The 26,439-nt window shown below is 38.9% G+C and overlaps 1 protein-coding gene across 3 annotated transcripts in view; it reads right to left on the minus strand.

Moving 5' to 3' along the window:
- golm2 (golgi membrane protein 2) overlaps positions 1 to 26,439 on the minus strand; it is a 93,601-nt gene that overhangs the window by 21,638 nt on the left and 45,524 nt on the right. For all 3 annotated transcript variants that reach the window (XM_072565336.1, XM_072565337.1, XM_072565335.1), the window contains exons 4-9: positions 18,925 to 19,027; positions 15,379 to 15,496; positions 13,748 to 13,919; positions 9,581 to 9,661; positions 6,856 to 7,170; positions 3,931 to 4,116 (exon numbers count right to left, since the gene is read on the minus strand). In XM_072565336.1, coding sequence (XP_072421437.1) covers positions 3,931 to 4,116; positions 6,856 to 7,170; positions 9,581 to 9,661; positions 13,748 to 13,919; positions 15,379 to 15,496; positions 18,925 to 19,027 — 975 coding nt within the window. The remainder of the gene's footprint in view (positions 1 to 3,930; positions 4,117 to 6,855; positions 7,171 to 9,580; positions 9,662 to 13,747; positions 13,920 to 15,378; positions 15,497 to 18,924; positions 19,028 to 26,439) is intronic.

Consider the following 26,439-nt stretch of genomic DNA (forward strand, 5'->3'; position numbering starts at 1 on the left):
TTTGGGGCCAGCAACCATAATTCTATTAGATTTAAAATAGTGATGGAAAAGGATAGACCAGATCTAAAAGTTGAAGTTCTAAAGTGGAGCAAGGCTGATTTTGACGGTATTAGGAAAGAACTTTCAAAAGCTGATTGGGGGCAGATATTTGCAGGTGAAGGGACGGCTGGAAAATGGGAAGCCTTCAGAAATGAGATAACGACAATCCAGAGAAAGTATATTCCTGTTAGGGTGAAAGGGAGGGCCGGTAGGTATAGGGAATGCTGGATGACTAAAGAAATTGAAGGCTTAAGAAAAAGGAAGCATATGTCAGGAATAGACAAGATAGACCGAGTGAATCTTTAGAAGAGTATAAAGGGAAATCAGGAGGGCAAAAAGGGAACATGAGATAGCTTTGGCAAACACAGTTAAGGAGAATCCAAAAGGTTTTTACAAATACATTAAGGACAAAAGGGTAACTAGGGAGAGAATAGGGCTTCTGAAAGATCAGCAAGGCTGCCTTTGTGTGGAGCCGCAGAAAATTGGAGGGGAGGGGGTGAAGAGATACTAAATGAGTATTTTGCATCAGTGCTTACTGCGGAAAAGGACATGGAAGATATAGAATGTAGGGAAATAGATGGTGACATATTGAAAAGTGTCCATATTACAGAGGAGGAAGTGCTGGAGGTCTTGAAATGCATAAAGGTGGATAAATCCCCAGGACCTGATTAGTTGTACCCTAGAACTCTGTGGGAAGCGATTGCTGGGACCCCTGCTGAGATATTTGTATCATCAATAGTCACAGGTGAGGTGCCCCGAAGACTGGAGGTTGGCTAACATGGTGCCACTGTTCAAGAAAGGTGGTAAGGACAAGCCAGGAAACTACAGACCAGTGAGCCTGATGTTGGTGATGGGCAAGTTGCTGGAGGGAATCCTGAGGGACAGGATGTACCGGTCTTTGGAAAGACAAGGACTGATTAAAGATAGTCAACATGGCTTTGTGAGTGGGAAATCATGTCTCACAAACTTGATTGAGTTTTAAGTAGTAGTAACAAAGAGAATTGATGAGGGCAGAGCAGTTGACGTGATCTAAATGGACGTCATAAGGCATGCGCTAAGGTTCCTCATGGGAGGCAGGTTAGCAAGGTTAGATCTCATGGAATACAGGGAGAACTAGCCATGTGGATAGCCGAACTGGCTCGAAGGGTAGAAGAGAGTGGTGGAGGGTTGCATTTCAGCTCCAAGACCTGCGACCAGTGGAGAGCACAACGATCGGTGCTGGGTCCTCTACTTTTTGTCATTTATATAAATGATTTGGATGTGACCATAAGAGGTATAGTTAGTAAGTTTACAGATGACACCAAAATTGGAGGTGTAGTGGATAGCAAAGAAGGCTACCTCGGATTACAGCAGGATTTTGATCAGACGGGCCAATGGGCTGAGAAGTGGCAGATGGAGTTTAATTTAGATAAATGTGAAGTGCTGCATTTTGGGAAAGCAAATCTTAGCAAGACTTATACACTTAATGGTAAGGTCCTAGGGGGTGTTGCTGAACAAAGAGACCTTGGAGTACAGGTTCATTGCTCCTTGAATGTGGAGTCACAGGTAGATAGGATAGTGAAGGCAGCGTTTGGTATGCTTTCCTTTATTGGTCAGAGTATTGAGTATACGAGTTGGGAGGTCATGTTGCGGCTGTACAGGACATTAGTTAGGCCACTGTTGGAATATTGCGTGCAATTCTGGTCTCCTTCCTCTCAGAAGGGTGTTGTGAAATTTGAAAGGGTTCAGAAAATATTTACAAGGATATTGCCAGGGTTGGAGGATTGGAGCTCTCAGGAGTGTCAGATGCTGAGGGGTGACCTTAGAGATTTATAAAAGGTATGAGGGGCGTGGATAGGAAAAATAGACAAAGTCTTTTCCCTGGGGTGGGGGACTCCAGAACTAGAGGACATAGGTTTAGGGTGAGAGGGGAAAGATATAAGAGAGACCTAAGGAGCAAAGTTCCCACTCAGAGGGTGGTCCGTGTATGGAATGAGCTGCCAGAGGCTAGTACAATTGTAACATTCAAAAAGGCATCTGGATGGTTATATGAATAGGAAGGGTTTGCATGGTTTATGGGCAGGCTATCTGGTCGGCAAGGACGAGTTGGACCAAAGGGTCTGTTTCAATGCTGTACATCTCTCTATGACTAAGTCCATCTACTACAGTTTTGTTGACTTAATTCAGCAAGATTTATTTGCAATTTGATGCTCCTGCTGACACGTTAGTATACCATTAATCTCTGTATTCAACTGTGTATATAGAATTGGACAGCACTCACAATGATCGACGTGGTTGTGTTAAGTTAGTGCTGGAGTTCTCAATATCCACAAACTCTGACAGACATAAAAGGGTTCATACTTCCAATTGCTATGTACACTACATTGGCATCATTTATCTAGAAGCTCCCCAATGTACGTTCAACTTAAGCCCTTAGCATATGTAATTATGAAGTTATCTCAACATTGATCAACTTCCATTAGACAATTGGGTTTGATTAATTTTGAAGTCTCAAGCTTGCACTGAATAGAGGAAACATAACAAAGCTATTCCTTATGGGTAATGCACTAACCAAAGTTAGTTTAAACAAGTTGTGGGTATATTTATGCAACTATATTTTATGCAAGAATAAAACACATTCATGATTTAAAAATAGATGTTGCACTTTACACAGTAATTAAATCCTTTGACAGATGTTAGTGCAAATGTTTAATCTGTGAGAAAAAAATTATTTTTTATGCATGGATCACTGCCAAAAAAGATGCTGAATAACATTCCCCAAATGAAATGTGAAATTTCAGTTCATACCTCAGCTTTGGCAAGGTCAACACATTAGTTTGTTTCTCCACTTACGGTTGTCCACGGGATAAACATGACTGGTTTTAAAACTGCATCTAGATAATATAGCTTTCCATTTTTGTAAGCTGGTCCTGCAAAAAGCAGGACAATGTGACATTTGGGGGGAGGACAGTGTGTTAAATACTGATCTAATAACCTGAAGACAGACCCAGAAAAGTTGTAGCACATGGACTGCGGCAGTTCAAGATGCTGCTCACCACCAATTTCACATGGACGATTAGACAGAGTAATAAATTACTGAAGAAATTGGACACAACTCAAAAATATTCTTAGAAGCCCATCATGATGGAGACTAGCACATGAAAATGAAGAAATCTGAATAAACAAAAAGACCTCAGACTAATTGGGTAGCCTGATAAAGATTTTTCACATCCTTCTCTACTGATTGAACTTACTCAGATTGGCTGAAGACTTCAACTTAAAGTTTTGATGATGAATAATCAGAAATAAGCAGCAGAGAATCGTCACCTGCTCAAAAGTAAAATGATCTAATTGCAGATGAATTGAGTGTTTAATACAGGAGAGTTTGGATATTTTTAAAAGCAGAGGTAGATAGATTCTTGTCAAACAAGGTATCGGGCTGGGAAAAAATGGAGGTTTGAGGTTACAGATTATTCATCTTATTGAAGAGTTGAATAGGCTCAAATGGCCTACTCTTGCTCTTTGTTCACAAGCTTGTATGTTTAGCACCTGTCAACGATGCAAAGGCATGAACATATACAACATAAAACCTTGCTCATTAAAAACAATCGCAAAGCCAGATTTTTAAAACCCGATAGCTTGCAATCTTGGCATTAATGGCAAACTAATTTTAAAATCGGTCTGCCTTCACATGCTAAAATTCAAGACTATGAATGAATTACCATACATGCAGCATAATTCTACTTATTGTTTCAACAGGACAATTAATCTGTTACAATACAGAGGTGCCAGTATTAAGGAAGCACAAATAGAACACAATAAAATACTGATTTCTCCATTAAATGCAGAGAACATGAAATTAATGCACAGATGACATGACAGAAAAACACTGAACATTAAAGAACCACCTACCTTGTCGACCTTTAGGATGTTCTCCTGGTTCATTGGCTTTTTCATGTCCTTTCCCACCGTGGTGATCAAAAGGATTTGAAAAGACTTGGCCAGCTGGGAAGTGTAGAGCTTGATTAGGTGGTGGCTGCATAGCAGGCTCCTTGGCTAAATGATGTACTGGTTTCCCTTGATGTTGTCGATCCAGAACTGTATTAGTACAGTTAAAGGAGAAACAAAATCATAACGAGGAATTCATTTATTCTGAAGAGTTATCATAAACAATTTCCACTTCAAAATTAGAACATTTTTGCAGAGATCAATTATGGAATAATGACTGTTTGTCTTTTGTATTCCCTGTTGCACATAAAAACACCAAAGGAAAGAAAATGTAAGTTACTGTTTTGCTATGCACAATTCACCACTATCTCACGATACAACTCATTACCACTGGTATTTTAACAGTTCCGACGCAGTTGGGTTTACAATTACCAAGAACAGATTTTTAAACATTAACTGATCTGAAGACTATAATATCTACAATCAAGACATTCACATGTACACAAACAGCATGCATGAAGCTTGAAAATAACCAGGTTGCCAAATTTAGGTCAGGACCCGGAAACCACTCTATCCTATCCATAATTTGCACAATCAGAAGATTGTTACTTTCAGAAGCAATACCACAGATGGTGAAAAGTCAAGATGCTCTTTGCAGCTAATGCTGGAGAAAGCCCTCAAATGAAAGATTAGCAAATGTATATGATCACTGTGCAATTCATAACCAGAAAATCTCTATTAGTACATACTGCAAAACCAAAAAGCCCAAAGTAATTAATTTGAATGTAAGAAGTAGATTATAAATCTCTTTTATACAAAGCTCCAATGTTGAGAACAAATTGTTTAAATGCTCAATTTAGATTTTAGGATTGTTGGAAATGCTATTGTGATCATTCTGACAATTGAGTTTGGTGCATGTTTGAGAAGGCTACAACAGTGAGCACAATTATCTTCATTGAGGCACTATCAATGATTTGACAATCTTCTACAAATTAACTCAACCAAAGTGTTTCTTAATATAAAAAGCTAATATTATAGCTTCAGCTATTTTTTCTCTGATAACCTTATTTCAGCTGCTGAGCGACCTTCCATCTCAAGAAACTGACATGTTCAAGCTTATTTGCTACAATAAGTATTGCAGAAGTTTGACATTCAAACCTCATTTTAAGGAAGAATGTTTCCATAATAACCAATATTATTACTGACAATTACAGATAAAATTCCTGAGACAAGCCATGAAATAGAAAGCAAAGTTTCACACTTGCAAAATTTTGGATGATTTCGTATGGCATTTAATGTCAAATCCCAAGGACCACAGTAACACTGCAACACAGAATTCCAAAACCCTAAAAGACTTTTTGTTTTAAATTTTGTACAGTCTGAATCTCAACATGAGTGCTACCCCATGAAAGAGAGGATAGCTAGCTCAATTGGTGAGATTGCTACCTTGCAGTTCAAAACCTGCAACAGTACAAGCTCAATTTCTGTTCAAGTTGACATAGACTTGGCACTTGCCTCCTTCCCCTGTCCCAGTCAGGGAAAGGGAATGGCAAACCACCAGAGAAAAACTTCAAACAAAATAGACAGGACGACGAACATTTGAAAGCTCAGATTTTCAATTTGAGCCCTATGCATGGCAATAGATGGACAGCCACATCACAGGAACTTGAAGCTGGCACAGGTACTTTAGCCCTTCTTGCCAGGGTCCAGTTCCCCAATGATGGCCATGCTAAATAAAACAAATATTTTATGTTGTTGAGAATGTATGCTGCAAAATCGGTGGGAGCTGTTAGGGCGATGTAGATGGCAGTGCATTTAGAGTCAGAGTCATAGAGATTTACAGCATGGAAACAGACCCTTCGGTCCAACCCGTCCATGCTCACCAGATATCCCAAACCCAATCTAGTCCCACCTGCCAGCGACCGGCCCATATCCCTCTAAACCCTTCCTTTTCATATACCCATCCAAATGCCTCTTAAAATGTTGCAATTGTACCAGCCTCCACCACTTCCTCTGGCAGCTCATTCCATACACGTACCACCCTCTGCCTGAAAAGGTTGCCCCGTAGGTCTCTTTTATATCTTTCCCCTCTCACCCTAAACCTATGCCCTTTAGTTCTGGACTCCCTGATCCCAGGGAAAAGATTGTGTCTAATTACCCTATCCATGCCCCTCATGATTTTGTAAACCTGAATAAGGTCACCCCTCAGCCTCTGACGCTCCAGAGAAAACAGCCCCAGCCTGTTCAGCCTCTCCCAATAGCTCAAATCCTCCAACCTTGGCAACATCCTTGTAAATCTTTTCTGAATCCTTTCAAGTTTCACAACACTTTTCCAATAGGAAGACGACCAGAATTGCATGCAATATTCCTACAGTGGCCTAATCAATGTCCTGTACAGCCGCAACATGACCTCCCAACTCCTATACTCAATACTCTGACCAATAAAAGAAAGCATAACAAACACCCTCTTCACTATCCTATCTACCTGCAACTCCACTTTCAAGGAGCTATGAAGCTGCACTCCAAGGTCCCTTTGTTCAGCAACACTCCCCAGGACCTTAGCATTAAGTGTGTACGTCCTGCTAAGATGTGCTTTCCCAAAATGCAGCACCTCGCATTTATCTGAATTAATTGAATATTGTGTAGCAGGTTCTACCACAGGAAAAAAAATGTGTACCAACAAGCACAACTCAGGCTGCATTGGGATAGTGCTTTCTATAAAATGTTACTTTAGACCATTGTCACTGTCAGCAAGTTCATGCTGACCCTATGAACTGTGACAACATTGCTAGAGCAAGTTAGAAGCATGCACATAGAAATTCTAACGCAATGTCCTTATCATTTTGAGGGGATAAAATACAAAACAATCCAAAAGGTTTGTATACCTACCTGGTTGGTGATTCTGAGATTCTCCAATTTCATCTGCTCTAACGTGAAGATTTTCATTTGCTGTGTCATTTGGCTCTTCTTGTTCTACAGGACTTGGCACATTCACAACAAATGATCTCCCAGGTTTTGCAACATTTTGTTCATTATCAAATGATAAAGCCTGGTTTGGAGGGGGAGCCTGCATCATTGGGCCCCTCTCAAAATGACGGACAGGTTTCATTCCAGTATCCACATTCAATTTGTCCCCAAGAATCCCACCACCCCTCGACCCTGGTTTCTCAACTTCTTCAAGCAGCAATTTGTTTCTCTTGTGATCTAAGGAGAAGATAAATGAAAATAACTCATTTCTACCTTACCATATACATTTAAGACTTTAATGTAAGGGGTTAGCCCTTCTTCCCCATAACCCACAATCCAATGTTAAAAATATGGCTGATATCCTTGTGAATGAAGGCAACACACCTCAACAACCACATTCCTTTGATGCTGCCTTAGGACTTGGAAAACCCAAACCTCTCAACTGTCCAATTCTCCAGGTGACAAATTTATGATGGAGATAGGTAGAAATGACAAGTTTAGGTTTGCAGATTTGGGAAAATGCTTTGACTTGCACTTCCCGAGCCCAGTATAAAACTTCAGCCTACCAATACTGAACAATAGGGTGACAAAAACAATTTGATAGCGGCACAAAACGATATTAAGACTTCTACGGATAGAAGAATCAGGTATTCTGAATTGTCTTCTTTATAAGTATCTTGCAATCTTATAAAAACAGCATGAATTTCTATATATGGTTTTAACAACATCAACCACTTCTAAAATATTACCACAAGGTGGCACTGCAAATGCAGTCTTTTGCAACAATGGCTTATGCAGGTAGCTGCATCTGCTGATGCCCAAGAGGATGTGCAGCAGATAATGTCAAACAGGTTTTTGTTTTAAAAAAAAATTAAAAGCTAACAATCAAAAATTAAAAGAACTGAATGAAAATATACATTGATAAAATATACCAAAGTAGTTTAATTTTTAAGCCAGCTTTTTAATTACATATGCATTTATACAGAATTTTTAAAAATAGGGCTGCAGTCTGCAATTATTGGCAGATCGTCAGTGTCATCAAGTGCAGTGTTTTGGAAAGTTTTTGTAATGATCCAATCATTATCGTTAGCCAGTCTGTTCTCATTAAGATGTTTCAGACAAATAGGCAATGCAGTATGGTTTGAGAGCTTTCACAAGCTAGACATTGGGCAGCAAGATGCAGAATCTGATCTATTCTCCACTTAAAGACCAATTATTACCAAGTCTCTGTTTTTGTGTGCCTATGCAAAAGCATATGAATTAACCAAAAGAAGGGGAAACAGGGAAACCAATATAAAAAGTGGAGTTTGAAAGAAGGAAGTAGCATTGAGAAAAGTGTTGGGGTTTACAATGATGTCATCTATTGACCAGTTTCTGCTCTTTGAAAGAGTTAAAAATGCAGAGATACACACTGGGAAGTCCAACTACAGTCACACATGATATGGAGGTGCCGGTGTTGGACTGGGGTGGACAAAGTTAAAAATCACAACACCAGGTTATAGTCTAACAGGTTTATTTGGAAACACTAGCTTCCGGAGTGCTGCTCCTTAATCAGGTGGTTGTGGAGTATAAGGTCATAGGACACAATTTATAGCAAAAGTTTACTGTATGTAACAAATTATATATTGAAAAAGACCTGGATTGTTTAAGTCTCTCATCTTTTAGAATGTTAAAAATCACAACACCAGGTTATAATCCAACAGGTTTACTTGGAAGCACTAGCTTTCAGAGCACTGCTCCTTCATCAGGTCATAACAACCTGATGAAGGAACAGCGCTCCAAAAGCTAGTGCTTCTAAATAAACCTGTTGGACTATAACCTGGTGTTGTGATTTTTAACTTTGTCCACCCCAGTCCAACACCCGCATATCCAAATCTTTTAGAGTGACCATGCTGGTTTCAGTTCTTCCACATGTAAATTCCAGAGCTTTCTTAAAGTTACATTCTCAAGTGAACTTGAACAATAGGTGTCATGTTTGCCCACACTGAAGGCGTGAGGTACCCTGTGTGAGGCTGTCTGTGCCCCAATGTTCAGACTGATTTTAATCTAAAAAAGGGATTTACAGAATCTTACATGGATTCATGCAGTTTTTGAGCAAAATAAAAAGTACAAATTCACCCCACACACCCACATGCGCATGCACAAGAGTATGTGTGTTCTATTCTGAATAACGATGGCTCCTTTATCTGCTGGTTTGATGACAATTTTGTGATTGGTTTTGAGAGCATGGATGGCGTTGCACTGTGATCAGGTGATGTTTTGCTCTACTTTGTGGTTGCTTCTGATTAATCTGGCATTTATATACTTCCTGACAGTTTAAGCATACATGTCATTCCCACACCCACACACACACACACACACACACACACACACCCTCTCACAGAATATACACCCCTTTACACTCTCACAGACACTCATAGCCCACTCCCCACCCACCCAACCACCCTCTTCCCCCATTTATAAGCATAGCAAAGTGAAATCATAGAATTGGCTTTAGCAGACAGGAGTCTGAGGAAATCCAGCTTATTCTGGATCCATCAGGAAGGGGCTGCATAAAAATGTAGAACTTTGTATGTTTACTCCTATTCAACCATCTAAGAATATTTGGAAAAGTGTACGTGTGTTCTGGTTCTCTCATTATACATACCAATCAAAAGATCCACCGGTTTAGCATGTTCATTTTCTTCTATCCCAGGCATGCCAGCATCATCATCTGCTTTACCTGGATCTGTAAATACAACAGTGAAACTATAGCAGCACAAAAAAAATGTTTAAAAACAATAATTTAATTGCAAAACCTTGATCAACCTGAAGGGATTCTTGAAATAATTCCAAGAGCAAATATATTTGTAAGTAATGCTGACTAGGCTAGATATATTGTCCATCCATAATTGCTTGGAGGGTGCAAATATGGGTCATCTTCTTGTAAGGATGCAGAGAGATGTTGCTGCAGCTTAAGAACAGAAAAAAATGAAGTCTTTGAGCATTAGAAACCAGATGGAGGTGGTTTCAGATGACAGGTTTTTCTTACATTCTACCAAGGAATACAACAGCTTTGTTGAAAGTATCCTCAGGTTATCAAGTTGAATGCAATTACAAACAAACATGAATTCCAAAATTAAAACCTCTTTAAAAAAAGATAATGCTTGCAAAGAGGAACTCAACTTCCCTGAACTGAAAGTGTGTTTTATTTGGGACACCATTTTGGAGCAGGAAAATGTAGTGAAGTGAAGCATGGCAAATAACAAAAAGTGTATTTGGTTTGAAATCAAAAAGGTAAAGAGTCACAGATTATGGAAGAGACCAAAAACTGACAAGTGGTATGAGCATCAGATAAACAGGAATGTAGAGTAAGTAGATTAGCTATAATCTTATTGAATGGTTCAGCTATTGATAGCTTATTGCTGCTCCTTGCATACGGACATTAAAATTGGAAGAACTGAATTAGTGTTGCAAGGGAGAACAGCTGATCATGCCTCAACTAATTCTCAATATTGTAGAAATCCGATTAGCAGACAGTAAAATCTAGTAGGAAACAATCAAAATACACGAATAAAAGGTAGGAGATCATTAGAACATGCACAGTTCACATTTATAGATTGGAGAGTCATATTTAACTGAATTTTTCTGTTCCCAGGTGTAGTGGAACATGGACTTAGGTTATGTGAAATTGAATCTTCAAACAGTAAGTCATTTGAAACCAAAAGTACTGAAAGACTTAAATGGATTAACAAACTTCTGAAGCCACAACTGGTTCACAAATGTCTCTCAAGGAAGGAAGTCTACTGTCCTTACCTGATCTGGCTTAAATGTGACACCAGGCCCACAGTAACATGCTGATTTTTAACTGCCCTCAGAATGATACAGCAAACCACACAGTTGAACTGGAAACTGCTAAAAGGCCCCAAGAAAGGAATTAAACAAGGAAGCTTGCTATACAAAGCATGTTATTAAATTTGAAAGGGCTCAGAAAATGTTTACAAATATGTTGTCAGGACAGGAGGGTTTGAGTTAAAGAGGAGAAGCTGGATAGGCTGGGAGTTTTTGTTCTCCCTACAGCGTAGGAGGTTGAAGGGTGACCGCATAGAGGTTTATAAAATGAGGGGCCCAGATAAGGTGAATAGCAAAAAAGAAGGTCATTTCCTTAGGGTGTGGGAGTTCATATTTTTAAGATGAGAGGAGAAAGATTTGAAAGGGACCTGAATAGCAACTTCTTCCACATAGAGGGTGGTATGTGTGGTATGTATGGAATGAATACCAGAGCAGACAGTTACAACATAAATATATTTGGACAGGTACACTAATAGGAAAGGTTTAGAGGGACATGGGCCAAACCTAGGTAAATGGGACTAGTTCAGTTTGGAAAACCTGGTTGGCATGGACAGGTTGGACCAAAGGGTCTGTTTCCATGCTGTGTGACTCTAAGACCACTTGTCACCAACCTAAGCATAAAAACAACAGCAAATGCAACCCAATCAACCCTGCAATGAGCTCCTAATCAACATCTGGAGTCTAATGCCAAAATTTGGACAACTGTCTTAGACTAGTCAAGAAACATCTCAGACATCTACAACACTAAGGAGTGGCCATTCTGCCCATATTTGTGCACGCCAGAGCCCGCACTACATTAACCCCATTTTCCAGCTCTTGGCCCATTGCCCTGAAGATTATAGAAATGCAAGTGAACAGATAAGTACCATTCAAATAATATGAGTCTTTGACTTAACTACTCTTTCACGCAATGAGTTCGATTCCACTGACTCAATTTTTCATCCACTCTTCTCTTAGCCTTCTCGACCTCTTACATTAAATCTATAATCCCTGCTTATTGATCCCTCTACCAATAGGAAAGTATCTTAATATTCACCCGACTTATATACTCACTTATATAACTCAATCAGAACCCCAATCAACATTTTGAGTCTGACAGTCATATTCATAGAAACATGCCTCACTGACCACTGCCCAGACACATCCAAATGAAACAAAGTCCAGATAAGATCCAACCTTGGGTTACGATGTGACAAGTAGCATTTGCACCAGACAAGTGGCAAATGACCATATAGAGTCAAGAATTTCTCAGCTGTCTTTAAACGTGCAAACTTTTATTCTGCAGTGGTGGTGGAGGGCTGTTTTTCAGACTGGAGGCCTGTGACCAGTGAAGTGCCACAAGGATTGGTGGGCCCTCTATTTTTTGTCATTTACATAAATGATTTGGATGCGAGCATAAGAGGTACAGTTAGCAAGTTTGCAGATGACACCAAAATTGGAGATGACAGTGAAGAGAGTTACCTTAGATTACAGCAGGATCATGAACAGATGGGCCAATGGACTGGAAATAGCAGCTGGAGTTTAATTCAGATAAAAGCAAGGTGCTGCATTTTGGGAAAGCAAATCTTAGCAGGACTTGTATACTTATTGGTAAGGTCCTATGGAGTTTTGCTGAAGAGAGAGATCTTGGAGCGCAGGTTCATAGCTCCTTGAAGGTAGAGTCACAGGTAGATAAGATAGTGAAGGTGGCATTTGGTATGCTTTCCTTTATTGGTCAGAGTATTGAGTACAGGAGCTTGGAGGTCATGTTGTGGCTGTACAGGACATTGGTTATGCCACTGTTGGAATATGGCTAGACCAGACCACCTCAAATGCTCTAGATCCTACCCTTTCCTCATTATAAAGGTAAGTGAAAGGCGTTGCTTTCCAGATGCAGTTTGATTGGTCAAACTACTTGACATTAAGCAAAACACATTTTAATCGTACACTATAGTTAAAATACAAAAAGAAATTGGAACAACAACTCTATTTGAAGACTTAACAGAATAACAGACTAACTATTAAACAGTAGTTATCGCTCCACGCTTCAGGCTCACTGCCTTTATTCCTGATGAAGGGCTTTTACCCGAAACGTAGATTTCGAAGCTACTTGGATGCTGCCTGAACTGCTGTGCTCTTCCAGCACCACTAATCCAGAATCTGGTTTCCAGCATCTGCAGTCGTTGTTTTTACCTAACTACTAAACTACTAAACAGTAACTGTCCCAATATATTAACATCCCATAAACATACCCATGAGAAAGGCAGGTTCAGAACAACAGAACCTCATGTAATTCTAGCAGCAGTAGGAAAGGCATCAAGAGAAAACTCAGTTGCAGGGAGAGATGTACTGCAGCTTCTACCCAGCTTCAAGACCCAGCAACAACCACAACTGAAATCTAAACTAAAAATTCTGGTTCTGTGGGAGCCTATCCTACATATCCAAGCTGCTTCTATTTTTCCATCTTTTTAAAAAACCTTAAGGCTTCACAAGCTGTTTACTTTATTGGATTCAAATAGACAGCTTCACACTGCTATCATAAAACCTCAAAACATAAAACAGGACAAAATACATCTCTTAAAAGCCATAGTATCACCACATGACTGTACACAAAAAACATTCTAAGCTGCCATTTGAAATTTGAAAGAAGTGAAATAAAATAAACAAAATTTGGCTTTTATTTTAAAATATATTGCTTCCAAGAATGCAGACTGCAAAGTTATAGTACTATAAATTGCTTAATATTTTATTTCAAGACCATCAAGATTGGACCCAGATTTCTCAGCAGAAATATCATCAACACTTTGCTTAAATTGTGCAAGGTAAAAAAGTTATATCAGAATAATAGCCCAACATTCAATTTCCCAAAGCAAAGTGATAAAACAAACAATTCACATCCCAGAGGCAAATTGGTCTTCATCTATCAAATCAGGGTATTCAGTAACTTGCTTATCTGCACTTCAATTGCTAGGTTACATAATGTCAATTTACAAGCTTTTCTTACTTAGTAATCTCTTGCCATCATCTCGGTGAGGCTGCAGTTGGTTTCCTCCATTGAGATTAATGTTGTTAAGTTTATTACTCTCAGAAGTCTGCTTCTCAAGATTTATTTTGGCTTTGTTGTAATCCCAGTCAGATTTCTGGCGATTATTCACTTCCTCATTCTCCTCTCTGGACTGTGAAATTTAAGCAAATAGAAATAGCAGGTGGATTAAATGCAGAGGAACATTAGCTGGCATAAACAATGCACTAGGCTACTGCTCAAAAGATCAACCTTCACTGACTGCAGCAACTGTTGGTCAAGGTCATCATTACAACCTCAATGCCCTGCATCTTCCACTTAGGCTCCAGGGATATTAAGGAAGTGCTACTAAAACAAGGGATCAATGAGTCTCAAAACTGGCTTCTTTATAAATCAGATAGCATGCAGAATATGAAGTTGGAAACCTTGACTTCCAGGAACATACAATGAATTTTCAGCAAAGCAGTAATACACAACAACTAATAGCTGAAAGTCAAATGTTAAAAGAATGGATCAGAAACAAAACTCGACATCAATAGAGATAAGATTCAGACATACAAAGAATAGAATTCATTCACTTTGCAATTAAATTCAAAACTTCAGTAGTGACACAAGGTAGGGGTCATGCCTTTGGACTCATAAACCAAAAGATTATCTGAAGACATGAATTCTGATTCCATTGTAAAAGCTGGGGAATTAAAATGCAACTAACTCAAGAGTTCTCTAATTTAAAAAACTTGCAATGTGACCACAAATTACTTCTTATTGTAAAATTTTAACTAGCTCTTTAGAGAAAGAAATTTGTCACCCTTACCCAGTCTGGTTTGAGAGACTCCTGATCTATAGATGATCTAATTGTCCTCAAATGCTTAACAAGCCCCTCAACCCTATTCAAGTTGATGGTTCACCTTATCTTTGCAGGACTAATAAGGGTCTTTCCAGCAATGCCTACACCCCAGGAATGAATAATTTGAAAAGTTATAGTTCTACCTAGCAGTCAGCTTCTACGTCCATGAATGGCCAACTCATTTATCAGGCCTCATCACTAATGCTAATTCCGGAGGAAAGAAAAATTCTGGAAACTTCAGCCAATTCCAATAGTCAATCAAGCATTGCTGGGTGGATTACTAACAGATAAAACTGTCCTATGAACCAAAATTAATGAGAAAAGTAATTTGGGCCTGAATGTGTTGAGGTCTTAAATGAACAACAGATTCACCAGTTTCCTAGGCTCTCTAACAAGAAGGGGCCAGATATTTTACTCAGCTTTATAAACACATTGGTTTGATTTGGAAACAGGAAGAGTCTATCACAGTTCAGTGCAAAGTGCAAAACCTTTTTACTCCTCAGCCTGTTCAATCACTCAATGATCTTTGAATGCTTATGGTCTGCCTGTATTGCATGCAAAACAAAACTTTTCACTGTACCTAGGTACATGTAACAACAAATCAAATCAAAAGAAACTCCATAACTTCAGACATAATATTTAGATACATATATACAGATGAATTTGACAGTAATTAAGAGTTTTCAGAAACATTATTTGATATAAATATTTACCAATATTGAGAACACAATACTGAATAGTGTCCCAAAAACTCAGCGCAGCTTACCTGATTTTGTTTATTTGAATCTTCATGCTTTGTTGGCTGGTTATGCACTTTCCCTAAAGTCTTCAACTTCTCGTCACATTGTTCCTTCAGTGCCCTGATCTGTTGACCACATTGCAGGCTGCAAGAGAACAAAAGATCAATAAGCAATACATAGGAAACAGCAAATTACACTTTTAAAGCTGTTCAGATACAAGAAGGTAGTTCAATTATTTTGCTGGTTGAATTCAGGAACAAACTGGCTGATTTGACAATAAACACCAACTCAAATTAAAACTAAGGTAACAGGACAAACACACTGACAACACTGGAAACAGCAACTAAATCCATATTATATTCAAAATAACAATTCAGATTTGTGAAGGGGCTTGTAAAGAACTAAAATTCTGATATTTGGCAATCTGAAGTATGGTACCATACCACAATTGCTCAGGAATGGTCAGATTATAATTCAAGTGTCATGTTTCTGCATTTTTCAACAAGAACTTTAACTACTTTGCAGTGGTATTAACACAGAAGCAATTCTAGAAGGAAATGGATATTGCATTTATTTAATAAGTAATCCTACATTGTAGTCTGCATCAAGAACTTCTCCAAAGTTATCAGAATACAATTAAGGTTTTCTACTGCTTTAAACAGATCTGCCTTTTTGTTCCACTGTTTTAAGATTATAGCATCTGTTGTTATGCAACCATTGGAATGGGAACAGAGTAAAAAAAGATGCCAGCAACAGAGTGCAGCAGCTGGCAGATCTGAAATGTATTCAGCCTCACACAATGACAGGTAATCTAGATTAAGAGTAATTCAAACCAGTAAACCATGGTGTTGCAAATCAGAATTATCAGCATTTGCAGCATAATGCAAATCTGACAAACATAACAAAATGAAAAAGACAAAGAATAGAATTTCAAAGTATTAAAGGGAAGTTATTGTAAAATGGATTATTTCTAGTCAAATTTTATTTTGGTACCCACTTCTGCCAGTTCACCACAAAAATAGAGCCTATATTAAAATCTGTATAGGAAACCATTTTATTGTGAGAGTCATGAGTATCAATGCAAGAAACTAAATTATTGCATTCTCTCATGAAATGTTTTGCCATATAAATTAAGTACATCAGTTAAGTGCTAATGTCAGTTTCTACTAATGGTTTTAACAAGGACTAACCAAATATACTAATCACATTCAGACCTGAAATCATATTCAACTTGAAATGTTAACTGTTTCTCTCTCCACAAATCCTACCAAGCCCTTCATGCACCCATCCAGATGCCTTTAAAAATGTTGCAATTGTATCCACACTTCCATCTCTCCTCTGGCAGCTTATCGCAGTAAGAAACCACAGGGTCCTAGCAGTACAGCTACAGATTTACATTTTCTCAAAAAGCAAATTCTTTTGAACTTATGCCTGTCAAATATAGTCAATCACACGCACAAAAGGTAAAGAGAGATTCTGGGTGAGTCTAGGTGGCATGTTCTTCAGAGTCCGTATGGACTTAATGGGCTGAATGGTCTGAAAAAAAATTCTTGTATGCTCATTGCATTGTGTTAGCACATAGCACGAGGTTGGTACTGCAAATAAAAACATTTCAATCAAGCAGGGTGCTTGTGACAAGCTTTTGGTGTGAGCTGCAAGCTTGGGGACAAGGGATAGGATTCAAGACAACAGGAAGGGCTGGGGGTGGTTCTCCACAGCAGCCATTGCTGCCTCAAAACTTGTGACCCCAACTGGGATTCCAAACCCCACCTTGGGGGGCCATAAAATAGGTTATTTGGAAACAAGGATGGCCATCACTGACTGTAATGTGCAATACAGATCAGAAGCAACAACTTCTATCTTTTATAAAGTACCTCAATAGAAATTACGTTTAAATGGATGAGTATAATTCATGGGACTACAATATTTTCAAAGTCTACACTAAAAGTACACCATAATCTAACATCCTGCAAATACTTTCAAACATACACATATAATACTCAAGACAGAACAAACTCAAGGTGGTGTACAGACAACCCCCAACTGGAACTACAAATCACTTTCACATCTGGAGTAAAGCTGAAACTATTTGTGCCAATGTCAAAATGTAAACTAAAATTTCAATCCAATAACCAAATCATTAACTCTTGCAGTGCATAGTTGGTATTGCCAGGATTCAGAAAAGACAGATCAGGTGAATTTTGCTGCATACCTGATTTTAAAAAAAAAATCTGTAAATCATTACTCCTTTGAGTTCATTTTGTAAATTGACTTTTTGGCTATTTCCTTTAAAAAAAAGATCAGCACAACTGTCAACTACTTTCATTAAGAATTTCATCCATTTCATGTTTTTAATCTTACAAATTCATTTCTTTGACTTCAGCTACAATCTTGAGCAAAGTAACTTGCTTGCACCAGTATTTTGCATGCCTACCATTTAAGGCCTCAACAATACATTTTCTTAATTCACACACCAGCTCCCCACCTCAACTGAAAACAAGACTATTTTAAAGTATATATTTTACTTCCTTCAAAAATTAAATGGTTTTATTATGCAAGAACCCATTTACCTGGTGGCTTTGGTATAGCATTTATAAGTAATGCTCCAAATGGTTACAAGGTCTTTAATCAAGATCCCACCATAGAAATCTGTCCACTATTCTGCCTTACACCACATCAGATTATTGAATGCCAATGCTTCCTCAAAGCACATATATTGGCATTACTTCCTTATGTTAAGAACGAATTGTTGCAATTCAATCAAATGGATATTAACTTTTGCACCAATCTTTTAATACATACAATTCAGATTCAGAGATTGACAGGTGAGAGAAAAATGTTTATTTTTACCTTTCTAAATTAGTATTTTAGGGTAAGAGGTAAATACTTAGAAGTGTCTACTTGTCTAGTTATGTTAGCATTTTCACACCCACCCATTTTCAACTGCATTTGATCAAATGGCACTACAGAATTACAGATAAACGCACATTTCCACAATCATAACATATCTCAACACAACTGTTGCTTGTAGAAGTTATAAAAGAAAACAAAAAAAAAAGTCATCCTCACATGGACAAAATGAAAATGATGCAATATCCTGACAAACTTTAAACAGAAATTAATATTTATTTTACACAATTACCTACTCATAGCTAATATGTGTATTCGTATCAAAAAGGAAGAATTGCTGTTGTCAAGGGGTGAAATAAAATCATATGCATGCTCTTTTTGAATACATTTACAATGTCACTGACCACACACTCTAAACTACAAGTATACTTAGCGCATGGCTCTCTGCCAGTAAAGCCTGCTTATATATTTAGCCAAAACTAATTTTTAAAAGTTATTAAAAATTTGAAAAATATAAATGGAGTTATCCAAAACTAGTCAATACCAGCCTGTGAAGTAGTAATAAAACATGGTTTGAAGGGCTTGGTGCTGAAGAGCATATAATTTACAAAATTCAAATTGACTTCAGGAACAACTTCACGAAAGAAATTTGAAACCAAAAGACGACGACTGGGGAAAAGAAAAGCATGGAATGCACACACTGTACACAATTGGTACTTCACCTTTCATATTCAAGTTTCTTCTGCAAGGTTGTGGAGTTATTCCGGTACTCCTGTAGCTGATCATCCTGCCTTAGAAACTCTTGTCGTAACTCAGTAAGCTGCTCTGTGTAAGAAAAAAAAATCAGCTTGACCAATTATTGCAATACTGCACCACACAGGGAAATCATTACCATAATAAAATCCAAGGATGCTTGCATATCAACCTTAAGTATGCACAACTTCTAAAATGGCTCAAGCATATGAAATGAGTTAACATTTGGTGCAGTAATAGAGGCTACCATCTCCCACTGGTTTCAATGTATATTGAATGCAACCCAAATTGACTCCCTCACAGCAAAACAGCCTTCAGCGGTTGTAAAAAATAAAAGGAGCATTTTGAGCATCTATGTATGGTGTGGCAGGCTAATGGTATTTAATGCTTTTAGTCTATTTTGAAATGCATCTTTTCCCTCTTATCTTTACCACCCTTAGATACACAAAGCAAAAACAAAAAGTACAACTCTGTAGATGCTGGAACTACTTAGCAGTACACTATTTAACAGATAATAATGACCACATAACCATTATTTGTTTGGAGTTAAAAATCACAACACCAGGTCCAACAGGTTTATTTGGAAGCACTAGCTTTCAGAACGCTGTTCCTTCATCAGGTGGTCAAGTACAAGATTACAGGCTTTTGCTATAAATTCTGTGTCCTATGATCTTATACTCCACAATCACCTGATGAAAGAGCAGTGCTCCAAAAGCTAGTATTATAACCTGGTGTTGTGTGATAGTTAACTTTGCACACCCTTGCAAAAACACCAGCGCCTCCAAATCATTGTTTGTTGAGAACAGTATGAACAGGATCCTCCCAGTTCCAGATTATTTGTTACAACCAAGTGAGAAGACTTGGAACGGCTCCCCTTCTTTTCCACCCCCTATTTGACTACCAGCTGGGTACTTAAGGAATAGGATTCACTTGCCAATTCAGTGACCGATTACATTTTGAGATTGCAAGAAACAGTTCAATTTGCTTGAATTGTTAGTCCAAAAAAAGTTTTTTTCCTTGTACAAAGCCAGGGTAATATAAATATTTCCACCTTCATGCACACAAATACATTCAAGTTCACAAATACCAAAACAACTTATGAGGGCAGGAGAATAAATTATTTGACATCAAAATTATCTAGTAAAGATTGAAATTATATAGTTACTATATGTGATCATTTAAATCACTTGTTAGGGCATGTTGGTACTTTAGCTTCAGCATTGAGTCAGTTTAAAGTTGTGATCGAGTTGTGTTTCTTAACAACTCTGCCTGCAACACACAGAATGCCAAAAATTGCAGAGGGGCTTAGTTTGGAGGAGAGAGCATCAACAAAGGGGTGGTTTGTTATTCTTTCCTAGGCAGAATAGTTCCTCCCAGGTGCTAGGACTAAAAGATTGTTATCTGAAGTCAATTTTGATCAATGCTTTGAATTGCCTATATAAACAGTTGAAAGTGAGAAGCAGTTACTACACATCTACTTACAATGCACCAAGGCTACCTACAGCTCTCTCAAGTTTCAAGCTTGGAGGCAGCCAGTCTGATAGTCAGATAACAGAAGGAACAAATTTCAGAGCCTGTTTCAACTCAACATGCCAATTCAAGGAAGGATACCACAGCCAGGTTAATTTCCCAGAAACGGAGGTATTTCTGGCATTGTAACACCTTTCTCACATATTTACTGATAAAAAGGCAAGGCCTCACAAAACCTTGTTCAGCAGGATATTACGAAATACTCAAGAACTGTTTCTATGATCTTGCAGTACCAAGTGACAGCGAAACAGGAGTATGTGCAACTATATTTAGTACTCAGCCACAAGCAGTATATAAAACCAGTTTTGAAAAGAACTTCTACAGAATGCACAATTCTATAAATTTAATTGAATTCCATTTCCAGAGTAGTGGAAGGACAGCAGTTCTGAGAGGGGCCAGGCAACATATATGAAGGACTGGGCAGTTAACATCAAGTTGTCCATCTACAACTATGACCAACTATAAGCCTTAACGAATATTTTTGACTTCAGTGATATTGCTGAGAAGTTAGAGTTTCAATTAAGACTTACATCACAAAGAACTGCTTAGTATAACTTCAGTACATGTAGGAGACACTTTAGTTTAGAAAATCAACTGGATCATTAAACAATACAAAAAAATGGACAGCATTTTGTAAATTACACTAAGACAGCATTGCCTCAATAACCACTCTCTTAATAAGAGGAAAGAAAATTCTAGAACTTCAAATTGAAATCGACAATTTTCTGACCAGAATCTCTCGGAAGCCTTGTGCAGAAAACCTGTTCCTTGGAGGTGGTGAGAAGGGAAATAATTAGATGAGTTGGATCTAGCAGTACTTGTCTCTTTCCCAATTTGGCACGGAGCACAAAAATCCACTGGAATCTTGCTGCCGATTTAGATCCTTCAGTGGTCAGTTAACAACTATTTTAGGGCTCCAACTTTGCAATGGTACAATTACATACATCCCTGGCAGGCAAAAAAACATGGCTAATTTCTCGACTGGGTGACCTTGTTTTTTGTGGGATAGTGCAGGGCAAAAGGGAGTCACCTCCAAAAGCGGAAACTCCCTGCCCTTGCCACCACTGTCACACTCCTCTCCACGTGCATCCCACACACATGAAAATGAACTCTCTCAGTTAAATCCCAAGGAATGTCCATGGACCGAGTCTTCAGGGGCCAGAAACTGCTAACCTCTGAGTGGTCAACAGCTTCAGGAGAACTGGATCACTACCATTTATTTCCAAGACCTGCGAAAAACCAATATACTCAAAGCTTACCAATCAGAACTTAAGTGATTGATGGGTGATCAGTTGAGTTCTCTCAACACTATAAAACTGCCCCACATGAAACTAAAAGTGCGAAATCACACCCTTAATGTCGATGATAATGCTCTGCATCCTAAGATCATAAGCCAAAGAGCAGAAAGTAGGCCCTTTAGTCCGTCAAGGTTTCTTGACGAAGGACTCCTGCCCGAAATGTTGATTCTCCTGCTCCTCGGATGCCTCCTAACCTGCTATGGTTTTCCAGCACCACATACTCGACTCTGATCTCCAGCATCTGGAGTCCCCACTTTTTCCTATTTCGCCCATCAAGTCTGCTCTGCCATTCAATGAGACCCTTAACTCCGCTTTTCTACCTTTTCTCCACACTTCTTGGTTCTCTTACTAATTAAAAATCTGCCCACCTCATGCATGAACAAACTGAATGACTCAGCCTCCACAATAATAAATTCCACAGGTTCACTGCCCTGAGAAGAAATTTTTCTTGTGTATTAAATAGGCAACTCCTTACTTTGAGATTATGCCCTCTTGTTCTGAACTCTCCCAAAAAGGAAAACATCTTCTCAGCATCCATCTTGTCAACTTTCCCAAGAGTCTTATATTTCAATAAGGTCACTTTATATCCTTCTCAACTCCAACTCACTAAATCTATCCAGAACCAGAGGGAATAAGGTTAGGGTGAAAGGGGGAAAAAAAAACTTTAAAAAGGGCCCTAAGGGACAACTTATTCACAGAGGATGCTGCTTGTAGGGAATGAGCTGTCAGAGGAAGTAGCGGAGGCAGGTACACTTACAACATTTAAAAAGCATCTGGATGGGTATATGAATAGGAAGGGTTTTAAGGGACATGGGCCAAGTGCTGGCAAATGGGGCTAAATTAGTTTAGAATATCTGGTCAGCATGGACAAGTTGGACCGAAGGGTCTGTTTCCGTGCTGTACATCTGACTCTATGGCTCTATGTGATTACAATAAAATCAAATAAACAGAGCTCCCACATTTCAAAAGCAAACCAACAAATTAACAGCATACTGAACAACAATGTACAAGCTCATGGTTAAATTGAGAAGATTGATCCACTGCTTCAGTACCAGAATACCCATAAATGCATGTTAACGTTTAATAGTAATTATCACATTAAATGACAATTAATTCCATTCAAAAATTTTCTTTGAAAAGTTGACTATTACTCCTAGTAACTATTATCTCCCTCTATCCATTAGAGGGCTCATTAATTGGAAACTGCAGGCAAAGATAGCCTGTTTCCACTCAGCATTGGTAAAATTACCCCATTAGGTCAATTTTGTACATTTAAGTACCACAGCATACCATTACTCACTGTAGTAGCATAATGCTGTCTCACAGGAACAGTGAGAAGAGTCAACTTTTTTTTAAAACCTAATAAAAAAGCTGCCATGATAAAAAAAACTGAGAGGAAGGGGAATTAAAATGATCTGGCAGGATAATTTCCGATTTCCAAACTGCAGCAACAACGTTAAACAGCAAAAGATATCATTGGGATGCTTTTTTGCCAATTTGACATTTAGGATATTATCCATAGGATGGGCCCATTCAAAGTCATGATGGAAATATTCCTTCATATTTAAAAGCTCATTACCAAAATAGAAGCAACTTATGATTTTTTTTACCAATAAGAAAAGGCTCAAGAAAATGAATGGCCACCGTCCTGGATATGCAGGAACAGGGGAAGGTCTGCTGTCTTTTTCCCCCTCATTGCAGATCTTCTAACACACAGGAAAGTATGATTAAAAATGCATTTCAAACGCATGTAGGGAATAAAGCATTTTCTGAGCAAGCTAGGATAAGTTAAAGATACATCAGCTTTGCAATAATGGGTGGCTGGGAAAAAAAAGAAATTCAAGCCTATGATAAGGTGGAAGACATGTCAGGGTGAATGACAAGAGTTAGTTTTACAGGGGCAAAGGGAAATGATGACAGCTCAACTAACAAAACAAAAACAAAGGATGTGCCTGGAGCAGGTGTACTGCTGTCTTAAAACAAAAATAAAACTCTAGCAGTGCAGTCAGTGTAAAAGGAAAAAAATGGTTAGGGGGCACAAATTGTTGAACTCATTCTTGAGGCCAGAAGGCTGTAAAAGTGCAGAATCAAGTGAAGAAGTGTTATTACTCAAACTTACACTGTACTATACTGGAACGACACACCAGACCAAAGAAAGAGGTATCAGCACAAGATCTAGGTTGGAGGATTTAAAATGACAGCCTACCAGATGCTTGCAGACTGATTTATGAGCATGCTCTTGTTCAATCACCTATTTTGCATTTGGTCTTAAACAGCAATATCTTTTGCTGTTTAACGTTGTTGCTGCAATGTACATGTAAATTGCTGCTTCAGGTGGAGGGGCAGTTATAGGAAGGATATTATCAAGCTGGAGAGGGTTCATTAGAGATTTCCCAGAATGTTGCCAAGTATTGAAGATTTGCATTATAAAGGCAGGCTGGAGAGGCAGGGACTTTTTCACTGGAGCATTGGAGGTTGAGAGGCAAACTGGTGGAAGCTTATAAAATAATGACAGGTATAGATAGAGTTAATGGCAATTGACTTTTCCTTCAGATGAGGGATTTCAAGACTATGGGGCACATTTGAGGTGAAAGGAAAGAGATTTTAAAAAGAGAGGAGGCAATTTTTTTTAAAGAAACAGAGGGTAGTTTGCATGTTGAACGAACTTGGGAGGAAGTGGTGGAAGTGGGTACAATTACAGCATTTGAAAGACTTTTGGCTAGGTACATGAATAGAAAAGATTGCATGGACATAGGCCAGGAGCAGGCAGGTGGGACTAGCTTAATTTGGGATTATGTTTGGCATGGACTGGTTGGACCGATGCTTGGGACCATGGACAATGAGGACTGGAGAGGTAAAAGAGCAGGTGTTACTTCTAGGTTTGCTTGGATAGCAGTTGTCAGAAGGGGAGAGGATGTTGGGGATGATTGAGGAATGGACCACAGTATCATGGAAAGAACTATCCCTTCACAATGGTGAAAATGAAGGGGAAAATGTATTTACAGGTGGCCACACACAATTTGGCATAAATGGAGGATGGTCTATTAAATATAGTGGCTGGGGAAAAAGGTAGGTGAGGGCAAGGGGAACTTTACAGTGGTTCAACACGGTAACGGAGGGCATCCCTTAGTTAACAATCAAAGCCATCTGAGAAACACTAGTTTGGAAGGTTGCATCATCACAGCAGATGTGACATGGTGTTTGTACAGGAGAAAGGGTGTGACAAAGTTTAGTTGAGGTAGTTGTAGGAGCAGCTTGTATTGAGTATTAATTAATTTATCACCATGTCCGCTCTGTTCAGGACCCTCAGTATTTTGTAAGTTTCAATCAGATTCCACCCCCCACTCTTTCTAAACTCCATGGAGTACAGATCCAGAGTCCTCAACTGCTCTTCATATGACAAGCTACCCACCCCCAGGATCTTTCTTGTACACCTCCTCTAGACCTCCTTCAACTCCACCACATCTTTCCTTGGATTCGGGCCCAAAACAATATTCCAAATGCAGTCTGATAAGAGCCTTGTTCTGCTGAGGGTGTATATTGAATTGAATTTATTGTCAAATGTACAGAGGTACAGTGAAAAGCTTTGTCTTGCGAGCAATACAGGCAGATCACAGAATTAAGTAGCATAGATAAGTAAATAATAGGTAAACAGTGGCAAAAACAAAAACACAGGTACAGGCGAATGTTAAGAGTTTGAGTCCATTCAGTATTCTAACAGTAGGGTAGAAACTGTTTCGAAATTGGCTGGTGCATGTGTTCAGGCTTCTATACCTTCTCCCTGATGGTAGAGATTGTAGAAAAACATTGCCAGGGTGGGATGGATCTTTGAGAATACTGGCGGCCTTTCCTTGACAGCGGGCCTGGTAGATAAGATTCTACAGATGGGAGGTTGGTCTTTGTGATTGTCCGGGCCGAGTTCACCACTCTCTGTAACAGTCTGATCTTGAATAGTATAGTTGCCATACCAGGTAGTGATACATCCAGACAGAATGGTCTCGATGGCGCACCTATAAAAGTTGGTAAGGCTATTTGCTATCATGCCAAATTTCCTCAGCTGCCTGAGGAAGAAGACTCTTTATAACCAGTGCATCCACATGAAGAGTCCAAGAAAGCTTGTTGTGGATGAACCACTCCCAGGAGCTCGACACTCTCCACTTGTTCCACCTGTGCTGTTAACGTGTAGGGGTGCATGAGTAACATCCCGCAGAAAGTCAATAATGAACTCTAGCCCTTTTGAAATTAAGGCTAATAGAGCATTTGCCTCCCTAACCACCAACTGAACCTGTATGTTAACCTAAAGAGAATCCTGAACTGCAACTCCCAAGAACCTTTATGCTTCAGATTTCCAAAACCTATCCCAATTCAGAAAACATAGTCCACGCCTCTGTTCTTCCTACCAAAGTTCATAAGCTCACACTTTCCTGCATTATATTCATTTGCCACTTTTTTTGCCCACTTTCCTTTAATGTCTAAGCCATTCTGCAGCCTCCCAGCTTCCTCAATGCTACGTGTCCCTCCAACTACCTTTGTCTTCCGCAAACTTAGCAAGAATGCTCTTAGTTCCTTTGTCCAGATCGTTAGTGTATAACTTGACTAGTTATGGTCCCAACACTGACCTCTGTGGAACTGCATTCAAAATGGCCACCTCCACGA

Source organism: Chiloscyllium punctatum, chromosome 48 (genome assembly GCF_047496795.1).
Source record: "Chiloscyllium punctatum isolate Juve2018m chromosome 48, sChiPun1.3, whole genome shotgun sequence".
NCBI classification, from domain to species: domain Eukaryota; kingdom Metazoa; phylum Chordata; class Chondrichthyes; order Orectolobiformes; family Hemiscylliidae; genus Chiloscyllium; species Chiloscyllium punctatum.